Consider the following 22,889-nt stretch of genomic DNA (forward strand, 5'->3'; position numbering starts at 1 on the left):
ACTTTCTAAGACAGAAAATGCTGCCAGGCAATTGAAATTAATATAACCTGCCTTCAAAAATAAAACATTTTCTTATACTTCCTGACTGTTTAAAACGTGTCTGTGAGCTGGAAACCCCCAGGAAACTGAAGAAAGCAGTGGTGCCTGGGGCAGGTTGGCTGTGGGCAGCCTTGCCCAAACCTCCCACTGCCCGCAGCTCTGGTGTGGTGCACATCCTCAGTCTGCAGATCATGGCTTGTCACACCACAGCTTGGAAGGTGGACTAGAGCTCTGCAAGGACCAAAGGATCCTGCTATTGGATACATTGTGGAGCTTTCCTCTGTCGTAGTGTCCATTTTCAGTGCTAAACTATGAAATGTTTCTTCTATAGACCCAGATGGGGACAGGGGGCAATGTACAGGTAAAAAAAAAAATGGTTTTTTTAGCAATGCACAATATTTGGTCAAGTGCTCTGAATGAAACAAAGAGAAACCCCTAATGCTATCAAGGTGTAAATTTCTTCTTAACTGCCTATTTACTGTCACAGACCTTTAGAGATCTCAAGGAAAGGGATGCTTTCACACATCAATATTTAAGATAAATATTAATGCCTAATATAAGAGGCTATCTAAACTGGAATATAAATCCACCTCTTCAGAGGTGACCTTTTTGTGCTTTTGGTCAGAACAACACATCTCACTTCTGATTCTTTCTGTTCCAAACTAATACTGCTCTCCATTTCACAATTTCCCCACCCTCCCCATGAAAATAGCTTCCTTTGTTAACTGAATGACAAAGATTCGTGTCTCACAGTGTGTGCATTACAAAGCAAAGAGCTTCTTCTCTCTCTTTTTCCAGAAATCTACAGGGAGTTTAAGTCAGCAGTGAAGAAGAGTTTCAAAGGGTTTAGGCGTGAAGCAGGAATCTTGACTCCTTACCATCTCGAGACATTCCCAGGGCAAGACATTTCTGCAGTCGGCAGTGTTGGCAACGATTTCTGTTGGTTCTGTCAATTAAACAGTTTCTCTGCCTTGGGCAGGAGTAGGAGGCATTGTTCTGCTGACTCCTCCGAAAGAATCCCTAGGGGCAAGAAAGCAAGAGAGACAGAGTATTACCATGTGCATATATGTGTGCACACACACACATGCACACACACAGAGAACCATGTACATGACTCCAATATACTCTTATTTAGTGCAATGCTACTTATGCTGTGGCTTTGCAGATGTGTTGGCCTTTTATAGTGAAATTAAAGAACATCTACTTATAACAAGGAGAACTGTGCTTTATTCTGCAGAGAATGTAATTCTACTTTGTTAAAACACAAACAATAATGTTACAGAATGCATTCTTATTGTGCAATAATGACTATGTATCATCGAATGCTTGCTCCTAATAGAGGAAAAGCTTGTCAGCATTTGTTAACAGATGACTTAAAAGTACTTGTTCTGACTGTTTTCTTCCTTTAATGAAAAGATTGGTAATAACCAGCACTGGCTATGCATAGCGTTAGAAGCTGAAATCTGCTGTTCAATTTAAGCTGGCAAATGTTGATCTGATCTGGAGGGACTATACACTTCAGGAGTGAAAAGTAATTCAAATTCAAGCATCACAAAAGCACTAGGATTTAATGACTGTATCAAGTAAAGCCAACACACAAAGAAGAAAGCAACACCTTTAGACACTACCATGAGAAAGTAATGACATTTTCCATTTCAATGGAATATAAGATTATCCATTTTATCTATGTAAAAATTTGTAGTTATTCTATCTCCTAGAGGTTTTTCTGGCCAGCTGTGGGCTATTTTGCTAAAGATCAGACGGCTAGAAGGAGAGTATTAACCCATACCTAATGCCTTACGAGCTCCTGGCTTCTATGAATGACAACGAGAGGTACCATTATGGCAAAGGTCACATGAAATGGCAGACGTGACAAGAGGAATGAAACCAGGGGGTGAGGATTATAGAGTGAAAGAGAGAGGAAGAAGGCATTTTATAATATTCTTTTCTTTACTGTAAAATAAAGGACAAGAGGAACAGCAATTCCAGAAAGAGACGAACAAAAGAAGTTCCTTGACCACTTTGGCATCTTTAGGTGTAGGCAGCTGGGATAGAGTTAATTTTTTTTCTAGGAGCTGGTATAGCATTATGTTTTGGATTTAGTGTAAGAATAATGTTGATAACACACCGATGTTTTTAGTTGTTTCTAAGTAGCGTTCATACTAAGTCATGGATTTTTCAGCTTCTCATGCCCAGCCAGCAGGATGGCTGGAGGGCCACAAGAAGTTGGGAGGGGGCACAGCCAGGACAGCTGACTCAAACTGGCCAAAGGGGTATTACATACTATGTGACCTCATGTCCAGTATATAAACTGGGGGGAGCTCGCCAGGGGGGGCAGATTGCTGCTTGGGAACTAAATCGGCGTCAGTTGGTGGGTGGTGAGCAATTGCATTGTGCATCACTTGTTTTGTATATTCCAATTCTTTTATTACTATTATTACTATTTTCATATTTTTTTTTCTTCCTTTCTGCCCTATTAAACTGTTCTTATCTCAACCCACGAGTTTTACTTTTTTTTCCAATTCTCCTCTCCATCCCACTGGGTGGGGGGGAAGTGAGTGAGTGGCTGTGTGGTGCTTGGCTGCTGGCTGGGGTTAAACCATGACAGTGGGGTTGTGTGGTCGGAGAGCTGGAGGATAGCCTAGCCACTGCAGGAGGCCATAAAGAGAAAAAGGGCAGAAAGCATCATTACTGCAGTTACAGTAGTCACCAGAAGTGATGCCAAAGTGGTTGTGCCTTTCTGGACTGGTTTGCAAACAGCTCTGAATGGAGCCAAAATGCAAGAGGCGACTCCATTTATCAGTCAAAACCACTGTTATCTCTGCACAGGCTGACAGATGGTAATACTGAGCAATGGAAATTGCATCAGCCGTGCGTTTTGGGGGAATGAGAGTGGGGAATTAACAAGGTGACAGCATCACAGGGCTCAATTTGCTTGCTACAGGAAGTACCTGAATTCTCTCTCAAGTCCTCATGAACCCAATGAGGATGGTGTGGGGTATCAGTAACAACAGGTGACAGGCATGCTGTCACACCAAGGACACCAGCAGTGCTAGTTCCTGAGGTCAAGCTTAAAGAGGCTCACTTCATCCTGCCTGTGGTAGTTTTACCAGTGACTGTAATATATCTAAAGACAATTTAGTCTTAATTTAAACTTAATTTAACTTAATTTAAAGTTTCATGATTTGCACTTTTGAAAACATGGATGTCCTTTAAGGGAACTCTTAGAAAAAATCTGGTGGGGACTTATCTAATTCTGGCTGACCAAAACTTCCCTAAAACTATGGAGATTAGTTTAATTTAAGGCTAAATGGATGCTAACTGCAGACATTTCTACACTAATTGCTGAACTTTACAGACAATTTTGGTTTTGACTTGAAGAGGATTTTCTGGTTTAAAGGTTTAGATTTTAGCAGCTCCTATGTGGATATGGATTTGAGAGAACAAATGAATTAAGTTAAAAAAACCCACACAACCATCTAGCATTGACTATGACTTATCCTGTAGTGCTGTTTTTTCCCATTAAGGTTGATCTTATCTCAGGAGAATTTGTTTGCTCCTTCTTTGCCCCTCTCAGGAAAAAATCAAGGGTCACTAAATAAAATTAATCTACAGCAGGTAATTTATTTTTCCAAGGAGACTTTTGTACTCTCTTTCCCCTGCATAAGATCTAAATGTTGTCTTACAAAGTACAGACAATCTTTTAATTTCATTTTTTGGGGATCTTTACATAGTATTGGCTATATTTACTGAGAATAATTCCACTTGGGGGAAGGAAGATGCAGTTCATTACTAAGGAGCTATGGACTTAAAGACAGGTTTCCCAATATTCCCAACACTGACAACAAGTCTTTCTACATCTTGAACAAGTCACTTCATCCATCACCTACAGTCAGTCTGAGAAGGGAAACAGTCATGTGAACTACTGCCTAAAGCATAGCAAAAGAGTGGTAGCAAATACTTTGTTCGGGGGTAGGCAGGAGAGATGATAAAAGGCTTCTCAGCAAAAGAAGGAGCCACAGAGACAGATAGGGTGGAAACCTGTCTTCAGGTTTCACCATTTCCATGACGATAGTGACAGAGCCACCATTTTCTTCAATGGGTTCAGCAGGTTATTCAGCACATGCAGGCATGCACGCTAAACAGCAGTAATATTTATGATGCCCCTTAAGCACTTATAATATGCATTTGCAGTGGCATAGCTAATGTAGGGACGCAGAGTTAAAGGATTTCCTGTCCCTTGAAGTTTGTAGCCCTGCCACTGGCAGTACAATCCTTGGATGCCGTGTCCTGAAATGCTGGCACAATGTGTATGCATGTTTGTGGAGTGGTTCTTGCCTCTTTCTTCCACACATGGTCTCCCTCTTAATTAATTCAGATTTCTAATGCATGCAGAAAAAAAGAGCCAGAAATGGCCAGTTATTAGTATTCAGGCTGAGCAAATAGTTATTTAATTGCTGGGCAATGGAGAGCAGAGTTGCACTGCCCGAGACAGCACTTACGTTAAAAGAGAGCTCTGACAGACTGAGATGCCTCCCATAGGACCCAATGTGAAAACTGACATCTTTTTCCACAACAGGCTCACGAAACAAGATTAGACTAATTGATCTGATACTGCAAAACTGGCACAGAAACAATAGGGTTAAAACTGTTGTAAGTGGAAGAGAAGCTCTTTATCTCAATAAGCAGTCTACACATAGAGCTGAGGGGTATCATCTCCTCTTGAGGCACACACAAGGGCCAGCATTAACCCTAATCACATCTACAGGACACTATACCCCTAACTGCTCTGTGGGCACTGAATACTGAGACAAGATACTGCTTTTCTGCTTAAAGCATTTTTCTCCTGTAGCTTTTGCACCAATTTTGAAGCATCAAATCAATTAGTCTAATCCTGTTTCATGTGATCATCGTAAGAAGATGCTTATTTCTAGTCCAGTGCCACAATAAGACAATGACACACTGCGGGTTGTTCCAATTACAATTGTTAATACTTCTGAAAGAAATCTGATCTTTGCAAATATATTGCTTCTCAATGTGTTGGCATCAAAAACTTTCTTTTGGGAATGGGTGCCCCCAAATTGTCAGATTTTTCAGATGTTCTACAATTTTGTAAAGCATTAAGTAAATACAGACTTGCCATTTCACTTTACAAATATGCGCCCACTTTCAAATGCACCAGTTTGTTTCCACACAGAAGAAATCAGAGGAGCTGCTTCTCCATCTTTTCAATTTCACATTTACATTCAAACCTGAAATACCAACATGTAGTACGAAATTCTGGTTTTCCACGAGTAATGATATAATTCCTTAGATAATAAAATCACAGAGTTTTTTTAGGGTTGAAAACTGATGCCTTTCTTCTCTTGGCTTGGGGTCTGATTTGTGTTATTTGAACTAATGCTTGGGATAATATGTTAATATAACTAAGCAGCATGGAAGGGGGTTTTGCTCCCCCCCCTTTTTTTTTTAAACCTCCAATTCCCAGCAATTGCCCTGTGCTGGAGCCTATAAGGAAGAAGACAAAGGATTCTTTTACACTACTCATAATGTAAGGCATTTTTTCTTTTGGAGACTACAATTTGGCCTGCAGAGAACACAAAGGGGATAAAATAGGACCAAACTGACACCTGTAAGCTTTTGAGATGTTGAACTGAGATACCATGCCAACTTTTAATGTTACACAGATTGTATAGGAAACAAGATAAGAAATCCATCTCTCAAGCTGATTTAAGGTAGAACAGGTGTGACTTACAGTTGCCAGCCTCTGTATCAGCACTTACACTTCATCAGATGTGATTAATTCATGTTTCAAATGAGGAGATAACTCTAAAGACTATTTGATGAAAAGGAAAGCAACTCGTAAAATTAGGCATGAAACCCATCTATATCAGCAGCAGGGCTTACAGCCTTTGGCACCACTTGCTTGAAAGCCTCTAAGAGTGTATTATTGTACACAGATGCCTGAGGCTAATGCAGATGCTGATGACTATGCTGTATTAAAATCTCATACCTTGCAGCCTTCACATGTGATGACTCCATAGTGTATTCCAGAGGACTTATCACCACAAATTTTGCATGGTATCACTTCAATTTGTGCTGAAAAAGAAAACAAGACAAATATTTTGAGTATGTAATTCTATTTAATTTCTTTCTTTCTCAAAAGAAGATCTTAAAAACTAGATCTAGACAGCAGATAACCTGTTCAGCCCCCTGACAATATAAAACTGCTTTGTATTATACTGTGTGTTCCTGAATGCTTTGATTTAGCAAATTTTAATTGCTTCACGTTATGTAGTTTCTACCATACCCCACAAAACTCTTCAACAATTTAAGATATCTCACAATTAGAAGGTTTTTCCTCATATTCTTCTTTTTTGTTTTTACTTGTTAATTTCATCATCTTTATTGGTAATGACAGTCATTAGAGGTCCTAAATAATTATCTAGATTGTTCCTGCTTACACATTTCAAATATTCATGACTTTTCATTTTGCCAAGGTAGAATTACATGGTATATTGTAATGCATTTTTCAAAGCAGTAGAGATGATGAATTTTTCACATCCTTCAGATTATGACTTTAAAACACAAAGATACCAACCCCACTAGCAGAGATGGGCTTGCAAATGATTGCTTAACTTCTTCTCTTCAAGCTGTTTTTTTCAGCACCAGGTCATGAGCAGGCAAGGCCCACAGACTGAGTTTAAGTAGCCAGTGGCTGTGTGCTGGGAGAGGCAGGTACTATCTGAAAATAGTTTTGAATGTGGATGTTCGAATATGGATATGTTTCAGATCCTTTTACAAACATAATGGTCATTTAATTCAGAGAAGGAAAACATATTTCACTACCTTCCATGGTTTTTTTCTGCTAACACAGCTCTTTGCTTCCCTCAACTGCTTTGAATCCTGTGTGTGTTTCCTTTGATGATGCTGTAGGAGCTCATACTCTGAAATGTATGGAAGGACTGTGTCTTTATTCTAGTCAGATGCATTGAGAAGAAATGGAAAACCTATTTTCTTTCCCTTTCGTTTGTTTTCCTATGTGGGATGCATGCCTCCCTGCAATTCTCCTGCCACTTGGAAGTAGCATCATACTTGTTAAGGATCAGTACTCCTGGTAGATGTCCTTCCTCCATGCCCAGGGCAACAATAGCAGCAGTTCTCTACAACACAAGTCACTCATCAAATCCTTGGGTAGCAAAGCTGAGAGATTGTGTAGTAGGGCTACCCTGAGCATAAGGATTGCTAAGTGTTAGTACTTTAACTGGAGACATTCAACTCTGAAGGACTGGGAGACAGGGAAACAAGATTATTGTCCAGATGCTCATCCTAAGGAGAGCATCCCATTTCAAACCTGTGGACAGTCAAAAAGGTTATAAATGCTGGAAAAAACCTGTACTTAAAAATGACTGCACATTGTATGCTAAGCACTAAGCATGCTTGTACAGTGGATGCTGTGACAAAGTAATGGTATAGTCTGGATTTTGCCCTGTTTCTACATATGGTTATCATTCACCACTCTTAGGAGAAACCAAGAGTTTCCTAAGAGTTACCTTCCTATTACCACGTGGTTAAACAACCAAAACTCAGAACCATGTCCTGCAGAGCCACCACATTTGCCACTGGAAGCTGCACTGCATGTCCTACTCCCCTAGCCCTCTAGTCAGGGTAGAGGCATACCAAGGTAAACTCCACAAGGTGAATGCTAGCAGGTCCTCTTCTCTGGAAAGTCAAGTAACTATTCCCTTGGGACACTGTATCCCAAAGGAACCAGGGAAGAAGGACGTTCATGGATGGCTAAAGAGACATTAGTTTTCCACTGTAAGCTCAGTTTCCTGAGATGCTGTCTCTGATCAAGCACATTTTTAGGCAAGGCTTAGACAAGCAAACCAGTCTTTAAACTACTACCAATCCAGGATGGGTAGAATTAATCCTATTGTAGGAAACAGCAACTTGTTAATATATGCTGGATGGAGATGACCCAGAACCAAAATCTTGCCTGTCTCTGTACTTAAGAAAGTTCATATCTAGAAATAAAATTTTCTATGTCATCCACAATTTTTGTGTTAGCTTCTGTAACCCATTTTGTTTTCATGAACTAGGTGGTGCTAGTTTCTTTCCCTTCTTAAGAAACTAATACACATTAGCCATCCTGGCATGATAGATGCATAAAAGAGGCAGCAATTCCTTACAGAAAAGCATCTGCAGTTCTTGACAATTTTGGGTAGGTTGATCCTACCCAAAAATTCCTATGCCTTATCCTCATTGAGATAATTAAAACATTTAAACATGCACCTCCAGGTACTGCTGTTTGAGAGGATAGTTTGACTAATTGCTCACAGGTCTTTGCTTGGGTCACATGGAGGGAACAAGGCTCAGGTCTGGGGCCACATGCTGCTTTATGTTGACAAGCCTCAAAGACATATGTCAATGTCAGAGGCAGGAACTACAGTGGGACTCTGAGGACATCTTCAGGAAAAGACAAGACAAAGGAAGAAAGAAAACCCCAAAACAATATGAAGGTACTTTTAATGTGACTTGCATATACAGTTTGTAACTGTGATAGGAACAGAGACAGAAGAATTGATCCTGTGACACTCATTGCATTTAGCACTGTACTCGTTACTGTGAGCAATCAAAAATTCCATGCATGACTTGCAATTATAAGTACTACATTAATGGTATTTGTGGACCAGGTTAGTAAATGTTAAGGCTCCGGGTTTCAATTAATATGAAATAAATACTTTAGACTTGTGACTCAGCAGTTAATTTAAACACTTATTCAAAACTAACCATTCTATAAATTAGTAAATACAAGATGTGTAGGAAATTGCTACCATGGCTCCTTAGAGCACTCACAGAAAAGGCAGCCTCTTTAGGACACATAAGGCATTTGAAGAAGTTTGGAAAAGTAGACTCTGCCACTGTCTCCTAGGCATTTCTTTTTGTTCATAAGACAGCAAAACAATTTAAGGATTCGTAACAGAAAACTTGAGCCATTAATTGTACAGGCCAGATGAAAAAGAAGCCACTGTATTCCCAGAAACCTCTTGAATTACTGTAATTAACACCCAGTGTACCAGGTTTCTTTTGCAGATTTAATGATTGTCAGAGGCTACTACACCTTTTTCACATTGTATCTTTGCTCAGCTGCCTATAATTTTATGTTGTTTTTCTTCTTCCCTTCTCCTCTTAGACCAACAAACAGTTCAGGGACCTGTATATCCTACATCTCTTTATAGCTATTATAAAATAAGCAGCTCGCTTCTGAATTCCTTACAAGTGTAAAAGGCATTGATTCAGTACCACTTCCTAAATTTTGAGGCAAAAATGGAATGAACTAATAATAGTGGAGTTGCCGCAATGATAACTTTCAGCAGCACAGAAATAGAGCTTATTTTCTCCCAGTGTAGTAAACATGAGGAAGGACTAAGAGCAAAAATACTTATCTCCACTTTTAAAGTCCTTCTACTTGCCTTCTTACCCATCAACTTTAATAATGTGAATGAGAATAATGGCTCCTGTCTCTTTTCAGGCAATAACACAGGTGTCAGCTGTCCATTTGTCCCATTTTTCAACAAGCGCATTCAGTTTTCATCCTGTCTTGAGACGTATCACTCGATAAAAGCCTGCAAAACCACCATCACCCTGATGTCTAACGAAACATTTATAATGTTTGGATACATATTGCATTGTGATTGATACTTATCAGCAACTGTAGCTTCTCTCATCAGTACCACAGGGTCATCTCGTCTCTCTGAGGTATTCATCTCTTATTTTATACTTAAGTTTAAAGTTCTCTGGGGCTGGGAACTGCCTCTGGTTTTATATGGCACCCTACAAATTAGAATGCCGCAATGGAAATTAATTAATTCTACATGACTAGTAATAATAACCTACAGATGCTGGGTTTACCACCTGGAACCTAATTCATTCTCTCAGGACAACAGGAAGAAGGGTGAAATTCTATTAAGGAAGCAAATACAAAATTATCTTACACATTTGAAATGAACACTTGGATAAAAACAAATATGCACTTAAAACAGTCTTCAAACCAAGCCTTAGCTGGTTTTCTCAAATGCTGCCCCAAGAGAAATAAACAAGTACACCCATCTGCTTTTTTTTCTCTTTTTTTTTTACCAGCAAAAAATTTACTCATGGGCAAAAAATTCATTATCCTAAAAGTAGGGCAATAATCAGGTTTCAAGAATTGTTATATTCATGAAATTAGGAATAAACCTGGAAGGAGATATGCAGCTAATTTGTTGAATTCCTCTTGAAACAAAGATAAGAGTCAACAAGGCAGCTAATGTGTCCATTGTGTATTTGTGAGGACTGCCACTCACATGCATATGTCGTGTAACAAGAAAAAAGCAAAGTTCACATTTTATATAATCTCAGTTTAACAACTGAGGAACTTCCTTCAGGAGAGACAGGACTATAATCTCCCAGACTTGTAGCTTTGGTTCCAAGGGGAAAAAAGACTCAAGCTTTCAATATTTAGTTCTTGATCAAAAGAGGGTGCTAAAGTATGCTGGGCATGAACTTTGAAGAAGTCCTCTCTCTAATTTGTTGATCCAGGAGGGATTGCACTTGGAAACATCAAGGCTAATCAGAGAACCGATAGCAAAAAAAGCAGCTCCTTCACCTTCCAAAAATTCCCATCATCCTTAAGCTGGAGTTCTTTGAAAAATGCTGGTAGATTGGCCCAGTTCACTTTCATGTTTGTATCCCTAAGTGATTTCAAATTAATTATATTCAGCATTTTTATCTAGTTGCCAACTCTGCTTTTTTTATCCTGACCTCTGAGTAAGACAGGCTTTTTTCCTTGCACTTTACCATCAATAGAAGTTTCCACTATAAGTTAGGCTGCCAGCTAGATTTTGGTATCCCCTTTGCCATTGAGTTAGATATTCTGTGGCTTCACAGCAAGACTTCAGGTGCTTTGCATTTGTATTTAATAATCTGAAAATATACAGCTGAGGATACTAGCTATGTTTTCAGCCTCTGTCATACGTCATGCAGTGAGAACTACATAGTTAGCAATATCTCAGCAAGCTAATTAATGCTAGCTAATGTTAATTTATGTGTCTGCAGATACGTTTGCTGTCAGCCATACCCCAAATGAGCCATTAGAGTAAGCAGATATAATGGAATTCACCCAGGAAAATAACGTCTTCATAAAATCTTAGCATTTTCGCACAGTGATATACACAACTCTGACTGTGAGTCTGGACCCTGGACTTTGTTAGAGCTACACAGACTGTCAGGTCCACTCTGCTCAGGGCCCTCTCTGCATGTGCAGAGAGGGTGATGATTCCCAAATGTGCCAGTCCTGCAGCTCATGTACAGAAACATATAAATTCCTCAGAAGCAGAAGTTTTTTTGTATCTATATGTCTGACTGGGCATACACAGTAAATTTGATCTGCACATGATCTGTAAAAACTTGTCATGAATTTCAAGGTAAGTGGTACTCCTGGAATTTGGATATTGAGAAAAGTGATAGATCATTGCTTGAAATAGAAGAGTGACAGATTACTGCTGAAAATACAGTTTTTCCATAAATCCATGCAATAGTCAGGTCTGATTTCTTTCATGGTCTCAAACTCTTAGTTGAAGTTTTTTTAGTTTATAATCAATGTCACTTGGAAGGTTTTTTGGTGACACCTTTTCTGTCCCCCTTCCTCTTTTAGGATTTTCCAGTGGGGGGGGGGGGGGGGGAAAGGAAAAGCACTGAATTGTTGTCCTGGTTTCAGCTGGGATAGAGTTAATTGTCTTCCTAGTAGCTGGTACAGTGCTATGTTTTGAGTTCAGTATGGAAGAATGTTGATAACACTGATGTTTTCAGTTGTTGCTAAGTAGTGTTTAGACTAAAGTCAAGGATTTTTCAGCTTCTCATGCCCAGCCAGCAAGAAAGCTGGAGGGGCACAAGAAGTTGGCACAGGACACAGCCAGGGCAGCCGACCCAAAGTGGCCAACAGGGTATTCCATACCATGGGACGTCACATCCAGTATAGGAACTAGGAAGGGGGGGGCAGGGAATCGCCGCTCGGGGACTGGCTGGGTGTCGGTCGGCGGGTGGTGAGCAATTGCCCTGCGCATCATTTGGACATTTCAATCCTTTCATTACTGCTGTTGTCATTTCATTAGTGTTATCACTATCATTATTAGTTTCTTCTTTTCTGTTCTATTAAAGCGTTCCTATCTCAACCCACGAGTTTTATTTCTTTTTCCTGATTTTCTCCCCCATCCCACTGGGTGGGGGGGGGAGTGAGTGAGCGGCTGCGTGGTGCTTAGTTGCTGGCTGGGGTTAAACCATGACAATTGTACATCAACTTTTCTTACAGATCAACTCTGCCCTTTATTGCATGACTATTCTAAAGATATTGGAAAACAACCTTTTAAAACCTCAGGGTTTTTCTTTAATGAAAAAACCCAGTCTTTATGTAGTTACCGTGTGCTTCCTTATTCTGTGCATTTAAAAATTATTTTTTGAAAGCAAAGGTAAGATCAAACCTTAGAAATATGCATGACAATGTCTGTAGACTCATGAAAAGTTTCAAAATTACATGCTATATATTAGCTTTTTTGCAGGTTTTGCAAATGAAGGAAATATGTTTATATCTGCACTGTAGATGCATACTTTGGAAGACTTTTTGTACCTGTGTCACGGCCATAATAATATTTACAAACCATTGTCAGATGCTTTGATATAGACAGATGAAGTAATATGAGTTCAAATGATTATGGCTGCTGCAGAGCTAAAGGTAATCTCCAAACTGCTCATATTATCTGATCTTTTTGTATCTTATTGTTACATACTAATTTTGGAACAAGTCTGGAAAAAATGATCTGCACAGATTACTTGCCTTTATGTTCAGCAGAAAAGGTAAAATTATAGGAAAAAAATTGAGTGCAGTAGAACAACCTTTTCCCATCACAAGAACAGAAATAAGAAAAAAAAATTTTTTGTTCAAATACACTTTCTTTCCTTTCCTGAGTGTAACTATGATGGATCTAGCAGTGTTATTTAACAATTTATGAATAGTAAAATGTTGCTATGCTTATGATGGTCCAAGGATACAGATGAGATGAGATTTTCAGATAGATGTAGTATCTTTTATTAGACCAAGGGATACATACTTTTAAAAAGAAATGCTTTTGGACCACTAGCTTTTTATCACACCTTAGATAGGAGCAAAGGGCTTCGAGCTTAAAACAGGTTAAGGATAATTGCTCAGAGCTGAATTTCATTATGCTAATAAATTAGAAAAGCTGCAAGATTTGCAAGGTTGGATTATTCTCTGTGGAGCAAAGGTAGTTGTGAGCAAGAGAACCATAAAAGTCTTAAGAGCAGTGACATGATGTTGTGAGATAATTGATACATGCTTATTTTGGATTACCAGTCTTTTTTTTGCTGCAGAAGTGATGATTTTAATGAGTTAAAAACATTTGTAAATGAACAGAATATCTGGATTTCCATGGGGTTATTACAAGACAGTGGTGGTCATGCTGTTTCCTGGACTCCAAATAAAAGCTGTGCAGATTTTTTTGCCAAGAATGGCAGCCCAACAGTCAATGAAACACCAAAGGGTTAGGAAGATGCCAAAGGCACAGAAATTGCTACCTAGCAGCTTATTTGTTTCTTTATTTTAGACAAGAAAGAGTGGTTGAAGTGCATGAGAAGCACAAGTGTCTAAGGCTGTCCTGGACTTTAGTGGGATGGTTCAGGGGCAGGGAAGGCAGCAGAAGAGAAGCAGAACTGCCTGTATCCTCTGCAGGGCAATGATGGCTAACACAGACAAGTACAGTGTCCAGATGTGAAACAATGAAAATCATCTCCCTTGTTGGAAGCTACGGCTCAAAGCTTGACCCCTGAAAGGCTGTGCTCAGAGAGGTCAGAAAGGGTCAAAGGATCAGTAAAATTTGACAACTCACCTAGCACTCTGTAAATCTGTACAGAAGCATTTTCATTGCCACTCAACATGGACTTCTCTATATTAATCTATGAACTCTTTTCCCTAGTAAATCATATGCATGGAAGTTATGTGTGTAGCTTCAAAGGATGGTGCTACAGTAAAACAAGTTACCACTAAACAAAAACAGGTTGCCAAACATGATTTGGACTCTGTAGGTGAGTTCAAAGAGTGATATTTAATTAAATTCTTAAAGCTTTATCCTGGGCCCCATAAAGAGCTCGGAAACTTGCCTTATTCACAGGGAAAGATTTAAGTGTATAATAAATGCAGAATTATTACTGTACAGTTTCTTCTTCCCTCAAAGACTCAAGCAATGGTTTTGCTGATACTGCACACTTTCCCTAAAGAGATTATTATGGTAATCCCAAATATTATACTACCCAAGCTATCTTATATTTGAGCTCATCAGATCCAATGTTCTGCAAATAATCTCTACCAGCTTTAGCTAGTGTTTATATAAGCTGGTCAGGATGGCTATTTGAGCAGTGATGGCCATGTTTTCTATGCAATTCTTTACACAGTAAATGTGCACTTGCTCAAAAAATAACAGCCTATACAGAAAATATGTTGCACATGCAAAGTTCTTTCCTATGAGAAGTACACTTAGCATTTATTCTGCCAACCTGTTTGTCATAATTTGTGGATGTTTCACTTAAATGGTTTACAATATAGCAGGCATTTAGCAGGAGAAATTATTTTCCCTCCTTACTTGTCTTTACTCAGAAAGCTACACAGAGTGTGCCCAGTGTTTCTGAATTACTGTTTCCTGATAGAGAATAATCCATGGGTATTTTTTTTTCCTCTTCTGGATAAATGGACTAATGAGTTTTGCAAGTGAAGAGCCCAGGTAGCATGATAAATATGCTGAAATTGTCATACAGTACTCAGCATCTCAGTGGGAATTCTTTATGTTAGATATGCATAAATCACTGCTGTACAGTTACAAAGCCTAGTAGCACAAAGAGAGATATTGCAGGAACAGGATCTGAGGAACTGTCTTCAAGGCTGTGGGACCACATATGACCTTATCTTTCCTCACACACAGCCTGCATTACTGCTTGGTGGAGTGGGATGGAAATGAACTTAAAACTTACTTCACCTTGGAGTGGAAGGAAGGTGTAGTCCTTATTTTTAGCTCTGTCTGTGGCAGCACCCTCTTCTCCAGCTTTTTGCTATGGGACTGCTGCTGCAGTACACTCACGATCCTCACATCCTCCCCTTCCTCTCCCCCTATCTGCATGGGTTTTTTTCGAATGTCCCTAGTTTCCTGTATTTCCAGTAACATTCAGACCCAGAATTTGATGCCATGCAAAATCATCAGGGGAAACGAGGACCGTTGCACAATTCAGGTCTCCACACAGAACCAGCTGACACTCGGCCATTTGAGTATTCGTGACTCAGTTGACACTAAACGGAGCCTGAAGCCAGCCTCTGTATAACTGGAGGCTTTAAGTATAATCCTATTTAAGTGTTCTATAACTGTTTATTTTCCAAACTGCTTCTCAAGCACTTGCTCTGATAAAGGGAAGAAAAGCTGCACCAACACCTGGGATGGACAGCTATAAGAAACAGCAGCATCATGTGGGATGGGTGTTAGTAGTTCAATATTACAGTGCACTGTGAATGATTAAGGATTTAGGAAGTTTGTTCAATCTGTGGATACACACAAAATAGAGTTGCTGGACCTACACAGAATGCAGCTTCAGAGAAAGTAACAACTGGGTCGGAACCTTCTTCTATTGTCCCACCTCTCAAATATTTATTTTTTTCACTATCTATACTTCATGCAAAAGTTGTCTGCAAATTATGAAATACTCGGAGAATTTAAAATGCTTTCTCCTTTTGGAAACATATAAGATAAGAAGAATCAAACAAAATCTTTACTTCTGAAAACTAGTAAGTTATATACTGCTAGAAATAAATACCATTAAAAATATTATAGAAAAATTACTAAGTGATACTTAGAACAGAAGAGTACTTTACCTTTATATAAGTAAGTGAGCTCACGATTCAAATAACTGGATATTTATGTTTTATATTCTCCCATTTATGTGGAAATCCATACTGATTTTCAGCATGTTCTACTTTTATAAACAAAATATTGGAAAAGGAAAGAAGGGAGGTTGAGATTTGAAAAAGTCCAAACCTAACACAGACCCAACAGGAATAATTAGTGCCATTTTTAAGATTTTGTAGGAAAAAGCCATTTGTAAAATGTCAGCCTTAGTAGGAACAAAAAAGCACTTCAATGTCCAGAAATCACTCCATCTGGTAGCATACATAAAAAGTCTAATAATTTTTTATCCTGTATGCACATTTAAAAAACAAATTTTATTTTCTTTTGTAACCATTGTTACAGCTACCTTAAACATTACCTCTCAGGATACTGTACCCAAAACTGGCATTTTACTTCACAAGTTATGAAAATGTGACTTAAAATGACTTAAAGACAATGTTAAAGCATACTGGGTAGTTACTAATGGCTTTTGCAAACTCTGAAAAACACTATTTTCCAACTTTTCTCTCTCTTCTACACATATTATGTTATAGAGAAGATATAGAAAAAAAAATTCACACCTAACAATGATGTGTAACAACAATATGTTTCATATGGTAAGTATTCTGCTGTGGAAATCATATATAAAATAAAATAATGTTGCTTTTTCTTTATCAATTTCTTTTGCTTTATCAATAGCCCAATATCTTATTTGTCAGACTAATGTAACTGATTGACTATATCACATCACTGTTACCAGCAAAACACCCCTTTTTATATTTATTTGAATATGCATGCCTGCAAGATTGTTTAAACATTTAATTACATTAACTGATCATATCCTCAATTTCCCCCCAATATTACATCCCCAGTATGAATTTTTATAGTTGTATCACTTATTGTAGCAAGCAAATGTCACAATAGTTACATTTCTGGAAATTTAGTCCTGGCAGCTTTCTTTTATCTAATACTGAAAATTAAGCACAAAAGGTAGCCCAGCACTAATCAGTGAAGAAATATATACACTGAGTCATCTGAACATATACATTTAATTACAGAAAAGCCAAAGGACTTTCAGGAGTCCTGCACACAGAATATCAAGCACTACAGAGTGTGGACCGTGAACAAAGGTGTGTGAATGGTGTAAGAGGGGAGTACAAAGGGTTATTTTGCATATTGAGAACTAAAATTCTTGTCAACATTGCTGCCTTCCTCCCCCCCACCTCAATCCTCAACATTCCTATTTTGTGGAATGTTTCTCATTCCTGGAATCTCTGGAAAGCTATTTGTCCATTACAATTAAAAATGCTTAATTATACTGTTTTCTGACTGCCTTATGTGAGATATCTTCAGGAAAATTTTAGCTGATTTGACTATTACAATCATATACTTTTATTAAGAATACTTTGGTGAACCACATGGCATGATGCAACTTAAAAACCCAAAGCATTTTAGTAAGCTAAATACATTGTATATTTGCAGTCTGATAAACCACTAATTAATGTAGCTTTTTAAAATGTTTTACAGCTTAAAGCTTCTTGCCAAAACAGCTAACTGTAATGCTCAAGGAGAAGTTGAGAGGGAAGAATACATAATAGTTTTAATAATAATAATAAGTTTTGTTAATGAGCATGATTCTGTAGCAAAAGCCTTCTTAAAAAAGGGAGTTAAGTTTTCTTTTTTTCTTTTCTTTTTTTCTTTTTCCTTTTAAGAGAGAAAATCATCCATCTGGCTGCCCAAGAGAAAGAATGGATGGGGAAATATGTTTTTGCTGGTATGGATTTTGGTTCTGAGATGCACTAGGTAAATTTGGAGTAATTCAACACACTCAAGTAGAATTATAGCAGTGCAGCAAAAAAAGAGGATGTAACTTGCATTGTCTGGGACTTCATGTAACTGCCATCACAGTCAGTGGAATAATTTCCCATCCACTTTCCTGGATCACTTTCCTTACAATACCTTCCGTCATACATTAGGCACAATATAAGTCCTACAAGGCAAAATGACAGAGACATAGGCAATAACAAACAACTAATAGAAGTGATTTCAGTCTGAAATGACTCTGAAATCTTTCTGCTGTTCCTTCTTAGAGCTTTTTGAATTTGTTCATATTTTTGATCATCACTATGGATTTTCACTTTTGCACATTTTTATTCAAAATCATTGCCCCATCTTTTGAAAAGCAGTCAAATCAGCTGGAGATATTCTTGGATTTGCATCTGTTGCTGTCTGAAAAATGTTATACTTTCCAACTGTCTACTTACCAATTTAATCTGCCATCTTTTAACACAGTAGGAAGAATTAATCTTTAGTAAAACGCCAAGTGCAGTTGTCTCGAGGATAGATTTGGTACAGCATGATTAGTATTTCCCTATTTATTCTTCATTGGAATACCTCATATTGTTAAGGAAGTGAAGAAGAAAAATATTTCAACTCACCAGTTGCATCAGTTTTTATTCTGGGTTGAATATCACACATTTTGTTGTAAATAAATAAGACTCCTGGGAGCAGAACAGTATTCTTCCTACTATCCTACTTATTCACAGTTACACCTGTGCTGTTGCAAAAGTGTAGTCTTAACAGACTGCATTAATGAGATTAAATGGAAGAAGTGATAAAGGCATAGACTGTTCCATTTCATTAAGGAAGGGAGGAAGACTGCTGGAGGAACTAAGTAATGAAACAACATTTTCATTTGACACTATCTTCATGTAGAATGCATTTCTTATTCCAGCCCAATCATTTAAAAATAGTACTTCTTTTCTGAAATTCTGAAAATAAATCTCAGCTTTCCTTTACCATCAGTTGCTTTTGCTTCAGACATGTATAAGGAATGGAGGATTAGAATGGCACATGTAACATGCCAAATTATTACAGATAAAAACCTCATTTTGTGAAATAACACCTATATCCTACCTACCTGCATCCAGAGCTAAAAAGTTAATTTGCTTTCAGTGGTTTTAGATGCCGTGTGACAGACCTGACGGAACTTCCCCTGTTGGACACCCATTACATTAAAGGAATATCAACTGACTCCCAGTTTTTGCTGGTTTATACAGCTAGAGGGAGTTTGGGGAATTTAGGGGTTGGCTCTCAGTATGAATCTCTAACAGATTTGCTCAAAGCCTGGAATTACTTTTTTTTTTTTTTTTCCCTAGGCTCCCACATTGGGTAGAATTGCATCCTGGTTTGCAGGTTATACTGGCAAGGGCATGGAGTGGCTGTCATACACCAAATGGTATAGACAAACACAAAGCAGTGCAAGTGTTACACAGGCTTTCTGTTAAAAAAAAAAACAAAACAAAGCAAAACAGACATAAGAAGAAAGCACTTTTACAAGACAGCTAATACATTAAATACAGTGCCTCTCACTAATTCACTTTTCCCTTGGGAGTCTTTGCAGGTTTTCTGTGCTTGGAAAGAATTCCCCTCACTTCCCCGTTACACATTCCCAGGCTCTTTTGCTGGAAGACCTCTGCAAGGTTACTTTATTTCCAGGTAACCTTTCCCTGTTAAACTGTTTTCTCATGTCCTTTTGCATAAAGTACTTGTTGGAATAAGAGATGATTCAGATTTTAACAGTTCTGTCCTGCTAACTCTGCATATTCATTCCTTTGGAATTTGTGCCAAAGATAAAACAGAGAGGACTTCATTTTCAATATTCGATAAACCTAATAAAGAAAGACGACTGTTAATCCTACATACTGTTAGAAAAAAAGGTGTTCAAAATTGCTACCATCTCAGCCACTTTACTTTGAACACGTGTTCTGGTTAGATACAACAGTTGAAGAATTTTCAAAATAGGAAACCAATGCAAGAGGAAATAATTGGGGAGAGTTCCAAAGTTTATGAAAATAAGGAGAATTATTGAAGATTGGGAAAAGTACAGAAAACAAACAAATACATGAGCTGGGAATAGGCAGCCTGAAAAAATATTTTTCCAATAATGAGGAAAACATTATTTGAAGGATAATAAGAAACAGGATGAGTTAATTACTTATAATAACTCATTTAAATCTGCATAAACATTACACAGCTATTTTTTTCTTGACTGTTCCTAGAACCAGTCACGTAGGCTACATGTGATGCTGTGGGATTATAATCCTAAATAAGGTCCCAAACTCTTGCCCTGCTGCATTTCAGATGAATAAAAATTCCCTGGCTTGCTAAAAGAACAGGAATTGCCCTCTCTCTATTATTTCATAAATGGAAGCCTTTGATGTTATGGGGCATAATTTTTCTTGACTGGATAAATAATTGGTGTATAATTTTCCTCCTGTTGCAACAGCATTTCATTCTGCTGAAGTAGTGATTGCTTAATAAGATTTTTAAGTCTCACTGTTTCATAATATATTACAGTTCCCTATTAGACACACCACTTTCCCCTCAGATAAAAAACATGGATCAAAGAAATGGCCAAAAGAAATGAACAACATTTAAGACAGCTTTTTCCCTTTTCTCCCTCTCTAATTTGTGTAACTGAAAATTAGTTCTGCATGAGTCAGAAAGAAATCAATAGATTGTTGCCAAATATTACAGACCCTTCTGATGCAGGAATTGGTATCAAACTGATACTGACCAATGATTCTAGACACACTGGCTTTCAGATTGAGAATTATCACTTCACTAGCAGTCTAATAAATCACCGTGTGTGTCCTGTTGGGTGTGTTCTGCCTCTACAGACATCAGGGCAGGCAGAATTTAGACGCAGAATTCTTAGGCAACATTTGTGTTTTGTAATGAGAACTCAGTTCCAGAAGAAAATGGTGATATTTAAACTCACAAAACCATAATGATAAGACATAGTTTTCAATTCTAAGTTCTTATTTCTAGAAATGTACCCCACTGACTCTCAGCTGAAAAAAATGATGTTGAGGAACAATTACAAGAGCTGAACAAATATCAAATGAAAACTCCACTCAGCTGTAGCATAGAGTAAAGCAAGTTCTGACATCTGTGTATTGCAAGCTGCCTTTTGACCAGGAAGCTGTCTTACGAGCTGGCTTAATAGCCTGAACCAACAGACAATCTGAATAAAAGTGGTCGTCATGCACTTAGCTTTCTTTTTAACTGTTTCAACACAAAGGGATCATAGAATCGTAGAATAGTTTGGGTTGGAAAGGACCTTTAAAGGTCATCTAGTCCAAGCCCCCTGCAATGAGCATAAAAAGGTCCTGTTTTCCCGTTCATGAAAAAATGTTCTCTGTGTTCATTTCCGCCTGATAATGTCCAAAAGAAAAGAGATTTTTTTAATATGATAAATATTTTTAAGATCAACAAAGGGAGGAATTTGACACCAATGAACGCTATGGAATATATCCTTATTCCTTAATGTCCTGACAGTTAATTCTCTCATCAGTCTAATTTGCTCATCAGTTTATAGCATCTTATAACACACACAGTCACAGCATTACCTATGGAAAAGAGGAATTTAAACAATTTATCCCCATAATTTAGAAAGAAAATAAACCATAGAAGTTGTTGCACAGAGACTGACTATTGCACTACAGTAAAAACAAACAAACAAACAAACAAACCAAAACCACCCTCCTGAAAGATAAAGCTATTCAAATTCAAAACCGTAATCGATTGGATATTACAGTTTTTGCAGAAACTACAAATACTCGAGGACATGGTCTGCTGGAGCCACCCCATGCACTTTGATAGCTCAGGGAGTCCTTCAGCTGTTGTAAGTAAAACCTATTCTAGGTGGTAGGTCCGGTAAAAATGATTTGGCTAAACCAAGGACAATCTGGCCATCACTTTAGAGACCAACAAAGGTGGAGATTATGAGGGAGGCACAGTGGGAGTCATTTCCATCCAGCCACCTTGCTCTTTTTAAGAGCAGGCACCAGATGAATCCACAGACAGGAACTTTGTTTCTCTTGCTGTTCTTGCTTTTTTTATCAAAAAAGATCCAGCTGTCTGGGGAGCAAGGGGAATGAAAAAACTCTGTGTGTGTGTCTGTGTGTGTGTGGGCAGGCAAGACCGTACTGGTTCAGAACCTCATTTGGTGTGAACTGGTGCAGGGCCTCTGAAATCAGTGAAGCTGTGCCAAATTATATTAACTGCAGGTCTCGTCCTATTCTCACTTATTCCTACATTGCATAACAGTTGAAAAATAAAGGAAAAGAGTGTTATTACAGAGGCTATAGGTAACCATATCACTCTTCTCCTGAAGGCTGCATATGATACATTCCCCTGGTCTTAACTGCTAGAACTATAGAAAATTGAGCAGCAGCTTCTAGGTTGTGGCCCTGCACAATTTCAAAGAAGATGCTTCTGTTCTTTCATTTTAGGAAGTAGGTATTGTCCTTGGGGAATGTGACGAGATGAACCTTGCTCTCTTTTGCTTTGTATATTCTTCAGCCACGCAAGCTCTGATCCACCTTGCAAATGTCCTTTCGGATGTTGGCCTTCCTCCCTTGTGGATACAGAACAGAAAGAAAAGTCTTGCTGCATCCTGCAATCTTGTGATCTGTAAATCTAAGTCTCTGCAGCCCTGGGGACATTTCAACAATGTGAATCAAGTTCTATCAACTTGCAGGCTAAAGATACAAAAACTGGTGATGTTACCTCCTGGTTTAAAGAAAAATCAATATAAATGTATTGAGAATTCAGGTGCTTTAATCAGGGTTGCTATATATGGGGGAATCACAGCAAAAGGATTAGCACAAGAAATTCTTAGCAGGGCTTTCTGTTGGTTCTTTTTTTGTTCTTTTTTTTTTTTTTTTTCCTGGTGAAAAGTAACCCCACTAGACTGGGTGAAGGGGAGCCATGAATGAGAGAGAGCATGCTCTAAAGGTCTATTAGTCCACTGTGCAGTGCATTTTAAGTTCAAAGACTTCAGAAATGATAAGAGAGGCTATACCT

The 22,889-nt window shown here is 38.2% G+C and overlaps 1 protein-coding gene across 2 annotated transcripts in view; it reads right to left on the bottom strand.

Moving 5' to 3' along the window:
* The window catches only part of RORB (RAR related orphan receptor B), a 149,676-nt gene that overhangs the window by 40,121 nt on the left and 86,666 nt on the right, over window positions 1-22,889 (bottom strand). The window contains exons 1-3 of one of the 2 annotated variants that reach the window (XM_069775666.1): window positions 18,455-18,603; window positions 6,053-6,138; window positions 918-1,059 (exon numbers count right to left, since the gene is read on the bottom strand). In XM_069775666.1, coding sequence (XP_069631767.1) covers window positions 918-1,059; window positions 6,053-6,138; window positions 18,455-18,494 — 268 coding nt within the window. In that variant the 5' untranslated portion in view covers window positions 18,495-18,603. Of the gene's footprint in view, window positions 1-917; window positions 1,060-6,052; window positions 6,139-18,454; window positions 18,604-22,889 lie in introns of those variants that run through there. The other variant, XM_069775667.1, reaches the window with a different exon arrangement.

The sequence above is a fragment of the Haliaeetus albicilla genome, chromosome Z, assembly GCF_947461875.1.
Source record: "Haliaeetus albicilla chromosome Z, bHalAlb1.1, whole genome shotgun sequence".
NCBI lineage: Eukaryota > Metazoa > Chordata > Aves > Accipitriformes > Accipitridae > Haliaeetus > Haliaeetus albicilla.